Source organism: Physeter macrocephalus, chromosome 9, assembly GCF_002837175.3.
Source record: "Physeter macrocephalus isolate SW-GA chromosome 9, ASM283717v5, whole genome shotgun sequence".
NCBI classification, from domain to species: Eukaryota; Metazoa; Chordata; class Mammalia; order Artiodactyla; family Physeteridae; genus Physeter; species Physeter macrocephalus.
The window spans coordinates 61,639,325-61,647,827 of NC_041222.1; the positions used below are offsets into that span (position 1 = coordinate 61,639,325).

The 8,503-nt window shown below is 41.6% G+C and overlaps 1 protein-coding gene across 3 annotated transcripts in view; it reads right to left on the bottom strand.

The window, feature by feature from the left end:
- Positions 1 to 8,503, bottom strand: part of SLC24A2 (solute carrier family 24 member 2) — a 253,195-nt gene that overhangs the window by 14,295 nt on the left and 230,397 nt on the right. For 2 of the 3 annotated variants that reach the window (XM_024126763.2, XM_024126764.1), the window contains one exon: positions 6,384 to 6,515. In XM_024126763.2, coding sequence (XP_023982531.1) covers positions 6,384 to 6,515 — 132 coding nt within the window. Of the gene's footprint in view, positions 1 to 6,383; positions 6,525 to 8,503 lie in introns of all 3 variants that reach the window. The other variant, XM_055087221.1, reaches the window with a different exon arrangement.

Consider the following 8,503-nt stretch of genomic DNA (forward strand, 5'->3'; position numbering starts at 1 on the left):
ACGAACCCGTGTCCCCTGCATCGGCAGGCGGCCTCTCAACCACTGCGCCACCAGGGAAGCCCCTGAACATATTTCTCATCTAAAAAATATCATCCCTGAACCATAGACCATTCCAGTCAAAAGGCAGAAAGTAAGGAATCGGACTAAGGATTTAAAGGTGCTAAGTTTACACCAATATATTATTGAAAACCTCTGTATTTCAAAATTTGATGCTTATGAGTCTTAACCAAGAAGCCAGTTAGTCATTAGTGGACATCTAAATGTACCTAGTATTGGATTAGGAGCTCATTGAAAAAAAAAAGGTTTAAAAATATTTTTTCTTTGTAAAGTTTCAGGTCTTCATCATTAACTAGGGGTAGGTAAAGGCTGGGCACTTACGCTGTACCCAGATCTCGAACTAGACATGAAATTCAAATCTAGGTCTCTCTGACTATATAGCACGCATTCCTAGATGTTAGGAATCTAGGTTATACTCATTCCTAAAGAAAGACAGGGCCAATAATGCTCAAAATATACCCGGCTTTGGACACATAATGATGATCATCATCATAGTACTAGCCTATGCTCTGAATGTCAGCAAATAAAGAGCATCAGGGAAATACAGACTAGCATTCCAGCTGTACAACTGTCTGCCTCACCCAGCCTCCCATATCGCTCCTGCTTTGGAAGCATCAACCTTTCATGCATCAACAGTTTGGTTAAGTGTTTCCCCGACTGTCAAAGTACCTCACCATTTCCAATCTCACAGCCCAGGTAATTCCTTCTTTCATTTTTTTCTGGACTATTTCCCTTCTTTGGACTCTGTGGTCTCATTCCAGTAATCACTGCCCAGTAGCACATGTACTCTCATTTAGTTACCAGTCTCATTGGAAGGAAGAAAAGAGCCCCTGAAGCCAAGGTCTGATGTGTCAATTTATGGTTAGTAATGGCGGTTCATCCTGACATCTGCTGGGATGGACCCCATACCAATTAGCAAAAAGCAAATTGTATCCATGTGTTGGCTGGCACATGTGTCCATTTTGTTCCAGTGTAATGGTTTACTAGTATAATTGACAGCTAATGTTCTCATTAGAAGTTTTTAGTACATCAGAGTGATATTTTCTTGGCTTAAAAAACATTACTGGACATTAGCTGGTCGCACAAATTGGCCATCTCCTAACTTATTTAAATTCAACAAATATTCACTGAGCATCTCCTCTGTGCAAGGTTCTGGGGCATACATATTTAACAGAGTTCTTCAAAGCACTCCTGTTAAAGATTAAAAGTATGGTCTCTGGATTACTATGACCAGTACTGAAATCCTTGCTCATCAATAACCAGCTATGTGCCCTGAGACAAATTATTTAATTGCTCTAAATCTCAGTTTCTTTCTCTGTAAAATGGGAGGAATAACAATGTCTAGTAGTTCTGAGGATTTCATGCACATGAAATGTCTAGCAAACTGCCTGGCACAGAACAAGTGCTTGGATAGTAATGGCAGATGTTATTAGACAATATTAAGCTCATTTTGATTTTTAAGAGATGAGAAAACTGAAACTCAGGGAGGTGAAAGTGACTGCAGAGATATGGCCTAGAGTCTTGGCTTTGCTTCTTATTAGCTGGTTTTGCTTGGACAAGTCACTCAACTTCTCAGGGCCTCAATCACTCCATCCTTGCTAGAACCGTGCTTGGTACATAGTAGATACGATAAATACTTGGTGAATGAACCAATGCATGATAGAAATTGCAAAAATCTAGCTGGGTTCTGAAGTACCTTCCTAGCTGTGATGGGTCATATTTTGATATCTCATGAGAGGCATTCTTGTTTTGTAAGAACATCCATCCTAGGCCATGAGAAAATAAAACTTTTGGGGTCTTTGTTTCCTTTATTATTTTCAATTTTCATCAAAGACATATTCCTCATTAAGGTTTGCATTTCAGTTCTTGTACTTCTAAAACAAAGCCATTAATTTAAGAAAACTATAAAAGTGAAGCCCACCATTAATTATCTGAGCTGGAAGTATGCATAATTCAACAAACACTGTCATATAATTTGCATATAAATGAAGTGTAAATAAAAGCAAGTAGGAGTACTATTTACTCTGAAACTAGATGTATACATTAAGAAAAAAATCGTGTTTTCATTGTAATTATTGTCAAGGTTTGGGATGTTCATCTCCATGGGTAATTCGAAAACTACTCAGGAGGCAGAGCTGCCAGGCTCTGAGGAAGTAGCAAGTGTCTATTAATTGATAGTTTTCTCTTCTGTCTCTCCTCTCCCTGGATAATTTTTCAAGAGGCCCTTGTGGCAAGACATGAGGACCATGGCAGACTGCAAAAATGACCGCATCACTTTGCAATTCCTCCCATGAAGAGATGAGGTCTACTTCCCAAGCCTCTGAATCTGGGCTGGCCTTATGCCTTGCATTGACTAATAGAATGTGGTGGAAATGACAGTGTGCAGATTCTGGACTAGATCTTTGTGGCTTTGCGGCTTTCATTCTCACTACTCTTGGAACTTGGCCGTCATGGGAATAAGCCCAGGCTAGCCTGCTTAAGGATACAAGACCAGTGGAACAGACAAGGTGTTCCAGCTGACATACACCTACACCAACCAGCCCTCAGCCGTATAAGTAAGTAGCAGAACTGTCAGGCTGAGCCCCACCTAAATCGCCAACTCATAGAATTATGGGCTAAAAAAATGCTTGTTGTTTTAAGCCACTAAGTTTTGCGGTGGTGTGTTACACATCAAAAGCTAACTGACACAAGATCAAACCTAATGAAACTCTCCTGAGCTGAGCATGAGTAAGAAGCCACTTCCTGGCCTTTGTATCAATCGGCATGCTTTCGTTCGGCATTTCACGTATGCAAAGAATGACCATATAACTCAAACCAGCATGCTTTGAGAGTAAACTGGGACTATCTCAGGCAAACGGGGATATATGGTCACCTTAAATTAGCAATATTGTACTGATAGTTATCTCTTTATGCTTTCCTGAATCACAGAATGTCACCGCTGGCAGGGAATCTAGAGAGCTTCCTCCACTCCTGTATTTCACAGAGGAGGAAATATGGGGTCCAGAGTTGAGAAGTGACTTTCCCATGATTGCACAGCTCATGAGTCGTGTGGGAAAAGCCACTATAGTAAATGGTAGCATGAGAATGCTCCAGAGTCAGGAGACTTGGGTTCGAGTCTAGCTGCTCTCACTAGTACAGCTGTGCAATCTTGCCCTGTAGTTCTATGTGGTCACGCTTTGTTTCCTCTACTGAGTTTAGAGCACCTTAAAAATGGGAATTGTGACAGATGTGTCTTTATATCTCTTTTAGGGCATAAGCCGGATGCCTGGCATATAACAGGTGCTCAATAAATATTTGCTGAGGAAATCTAGAAACACCCAGTGTTCTACCTAGGAGTCTCATTTCTGTTTGGAACAGCACATGGTATACTCAGAAAGAAACAGAAAAAAATCCAGTCCATCCAGGGATGGCCCTTGGGGGCGCAGTGAGCAAAAGCCCCATTGGCTACCCCAGCGCACGCTGCAGGGGCTGTGGCTCCCACGGGGTGCTGCTCAGCGAATGACCAGTCAGCAGTACTACAGGGGGAACATCATGTTCAGCTGTACTTGCTTGTTTTGCACCCCTCAGGATAAGAGCATCAGCCTCTGTTTCGATCCAGGTAACTACAGCCATGGTGGAATCCTGTTTGCTGTCCAGGAGTTACAGGTTGAGAACTCGGATCTTCCCTAACAGTTTCCTTGACCTATCAGCTCAGATCACGGAGGGGACGAGCACTTTGCCAGCCTTTGCTCTAAGAGTCCCACGCAACCCTGAGAGTCTAGGGCCTCGAGTCATAGGCAGCTTCCTCCCATTCCTGCACATCTTCCTGATGGCTTCAGCAGTTGTGTGCTGACATCAATCATCCATTTGCTAACAATTTATTTTTAAAATTATTATTAAAATTTTAAAATTGAGGTATAGTTGATTTATAATATTGTGTTAGTTTCAGGTGTACAGTACAGCAATTCAGTTATATATTGGGTTAGCCAAAAAGTTCGTTCAGCTTTAAGTGAAAATAAAAGACACATTTTTCATTTTCACCAAGAATTTTATTGAACAATGTATTCACTAACCGAACGAACTTTTTGGCCAATCCAATATATATGATATATATTCTTCTTCGGATTCTCTTCCCTTATAGGTTATTACAAGATATTGAGTATAGTTCCCTGTGCTATGCACCAGGTCCTTGTTAGTTATCTATTTTATAACATCAGTCAGTCTTATCAGTGAACCAGGCCCCTCTGCTCTGGGCCATATCACTCTAGGCCTGCTGTGGGGATTTAGAAAACCCTGTCTGTCTCCCTCATTTTCCTCCCTGAGCTAAGCAAAAGCATCGGACTAAACATAAGAGCAATGGCGACAGAAAGAGAGGGAGACAGAGAGAATGAGTGAGTGAGCGCATGTGAGCACACACATCTCAGAAATGTCAATGTGATGGGAGCCAAGAAGAAACTGAACGCATTCCAGCGATTTGGCTGCAGGTTTCCAGGAAGCCAGGCCTTTGCATACAGCAGATGCTCTGTAACAGCATCTTGAACAAAGAAACCTAGATAGCACTTTAAGTGAGCCACACCTGCTACATTCACCCTTTCCTAGGAATCGTCTAATGTCAGGAGTCCTTAAATGAGGGGTCATTCCTGGCCTGTACTTGACAAGACGAGGCTGTCTATCAGGTTGGATTATTTCTAGGTCAGGGTAATGAGACAGGATTTTTCTCCAGTCTTTTTCAAGGGAGGAAGGTGGGATCATCACAGGGCTCTTGAAGAGGGATGCTAAATTATGCTGGATGTCACCACAGTATTCTATTCCAAATGCTTTTAGAAATGATGTTTTCAGATTTCTACCTTCTGGCATCAAGAAATATGAGGAAGAGCCCAAGCTGTGTGGTCACACGGGACTGGGTCTGAATCTCAGCTCTATGCCCTAGGAAGTGACCAGGCTTGAGCTAGTTAACTCTTTTTGCCTAAGTTTCTTTCTACTTATGCCAATTATATGTATATCTATATGTGTATATATCTATATCTATCTATCTATATATATATATATATAGTGTAGGCATATATATATGTATATGCTCATACTAGATGTTTTCTGAGATTTACAATAGAATTTATGGAGTATACCAAGGATAGAGCATGATACATAGTAGGTACACACTTTTGTTGAATGAGTACGTGTGTGTAGGGCCATAATAAAAAGTAGAGCTGTTTCTCCTTATCTCTCATTAGTTCTTTCACCCTTTGGGGCAGTGGCCCAGGAACCCAGTTTGACACTACTGGGAAAGGATGTTCTTTTGATTTGATCTACATTCAGATTGTACTTTGCTGATTATAAGATTGTATTGTGTTCACAGCATTCAGTACATAATAGTGGCAGATAATAATATTGATTATGGTAATGATAATAATACTGGTGGGAGCAGATCAGACATATAGGCATTTACACCAGATGAATGCTTTTCTGTAAATTATTTTTTGAATCGAATGAATAATTCATGTACACAAATATTCAACAAAATGTGAGTCACCCTTCTGCCTCAGACCTTCAGTTCCCCTTTGCAGAGACAATCACTGTAGTGGTTTTAAAACATGGTCGCAAGTTCTCTGAAACTGCTGCCATCAAGGGTGTCATATGCTACAGGACACTGATATATTCTAGGGAGACTTATCTCTTCCCCTTTAATCAAGACAGACTTATGACTGCTTTGGGTATGGGGTTCAGTGGAGGTGACTCTGTGACTGCTGAGACTAGGCCATCAGAGACAATGTAGCTTCTCCTTGTGTTGCTAGGACACTCACTCTTGGAGTCCGGATCTCTTATGTAAGACAACTGACTATCCTGATGCCACCATACTGTGAGAAAACCCTAGTCACATAGAGAGGCCACGTTAGGCTCTCCAGTAGGCAATCCCAGCTGAGTCCAGAATTTGAATCATCTCTGCCCAGGTGCCAGAAACATAAGCCAGGAAGTCTCCAGATGATTCCAGCCCCCAGCCACTTGAGTCTTCCCAGCTGAGGCCCCAGACATTGTGGAGCAGAGACCAGCCATCCCCAATGTGTCCATTTGAATTAGTGATCCACAGGATCCACGAGCAGAATAAAATGGTTGTCATTTCATACCACTAAGTTTTGGGGTCGTTCATTACATAGATTCAATAGCCAGAACAATCACTATTATTGTGTATTTGTCCAGAGAAATTTCAGGCACATATATATGCATATACATGTGCACACGTCACCCCCTTTTCCTTTTAAGACAAGTAGAAGCAGGCTATGCATACTGCTATATGCTGTGCTTTTTACAAGAAATTCACTTCAAAAAAAAAAAAAAAAAGCTTTACTCACAGGTTTGCGAACATCAGGTAAGGTAATCCAGAGAGGAAACACTATGGGGAAAACAACGAGGAATGTGACTTGTTTGCGGGTATCGGAAGGCCAGGCCAGGCTGAGAGGCTGGTCCTCCTCATCTTCACCCGTCTCTGTGGTCTGTTGTAGAAAGAGAGAGCGAGAAAATGAACAAAAAAGACAATAACATCCACAGGCCACAAAGCAAGGAGAGAAGTTCCGGATCTCATTGGCAGTTTTCTTGGGTCATCTCGGCTGCTTCATCCATGTAATTTTTAGGTTTGTAAGAGAACCCCACCTGTCATGGTCTGAATCCCAGGAACAAACAATACATTGCTCAGCCATGAGAATTTAAGAACTTTCTTTCCTTTCCCTGAACACTCTCCAGCTTCTCACTTTCCTGAATTGATCATTCAACTGGAGTGGACTCTGATCCATGAATTTAGGAGAAACCATATCTGCAGAGCAAAAGACCCCCATGCCAACCTTCTTCTCCTCTCTTCCTAAGGAGAAAGCCACAGGATTCAGAATCCTTGGGAATAAATTTTTTTTAATTAAAATAATTAAAAATCATTTTTTTAGAACCCTGATTTGGAGTGGGCAAATGAAAGTAACCACAGAAATCAGTCAGTAACAATACTCAGCTCCCTTCAGTGGCCCTGGAATAGTTAAGTTCACGGATTATTGTGTGGTTGTGAGTTTCTAACCTGCTTAATCACCTCGTTAAATTCTAAACCATTTTATCTCCAGCCAAAGGCTTATTATGCAAACATATATATGCATTCACAGAGAAACAGAGCATGGAAGTAGAGGATGCTAAACCTGTGGGTGTCGAGCACACAGGGCTGCAGAGCCAGGGGGTAAACTTCAGAGTTTCTGACTTGGCAGCAAGCAGCCAGCGTATTATTCACTGCCTGCTGAGGTCAGCAGCTTCTGAGGTCCCAGAGCTAGAAGGGACAGAAGGTGGATCAGGGCCTGGCAGTATGACCATTAGCCTGTCAGATGGGCCCTCCAAGCCTCCGAAACAGCACTGCAGACAGCGTCAATCACTCCCTTCTCTGCTTGTTTAAAAATGAAAGTGCAGCAGCAGGACCAAGCGTCAGGTCTAAAAATATCAATAGGAACATTTCCATGGATGCTTCCTTTTGAGACCATATAAATAACCCACACAGGCTTCATACAGCTCCTGCCCTCCCCCCTGCCCCCCACCCATGGCTCTTGCTTCCAGCATCCTGTACTATTTCAAGCAGCACTGAATCCCCTCAGCACTTCTCTCCCTAGGGAGGTGGTAAGTGGGCCAGGCTCGGGCAAGTTGTCTTAGAGGAAAAGGACAAGACTAGAGGCAGGGCTGGGTGTGAGGCCCGACTTGCTTCAGTGTTATGTTTATTATTTATAATTTACACCCTAGTACTGCCAAAAGGATTCGTAGTGGTTTACACGATCACCCCCACTTTCTCTCCAGAGGTTAAAATTTTAAAAAAATTATTAAAAGAAGCTAATCTTAAGCCATGCTGAAAAAGGTTCTTCCTCTTTGCATGTATGTCCTTGGCAGTGGGTGAATGAATTTTAAACACCAAATATGAGGGAAATAAGAGGATTAGGTAATAAGGCAGAATTAGGAAGTCAGCGCGGTTTATTTGGGTTGTCTGGATCCTCATTAAATATACTTCTTATGCTCCCCATCTCTTTGCTATGCAATATGTTGGAAAAGAAGGAAGATGTAAAATCAGTAATCTACATTTCCGCCTTAGGAAACTAGAAAAAGAAGAGCAAATTAAATCCAAAATAAGCAGAAGAAAAGAAATAATAAAAATTAGGGCAGAAATCAATGAAAGTTCAACTAATCTATGACAAAGGAGGCAAGGATATACAATGGAGAAAAGACAGTCTCTTCAATGCGAGGTGCTGGGAAAACTGGTCAGCTACATGTAAAAGAATGAAATTAGAACACTCCCTAACACCATACTCAAAAATAAACTCAGAATGGATTAAAGACCTAAATGAAAGACCAGGCACTATAAAACTCTTAGAGGAAAACATAGGAAGGACACTCTTTGACATAAATCACAGCAAGATCTTTTTTAACCCACCTCCTAGAGTAATGGAAATAAAAACAAAAA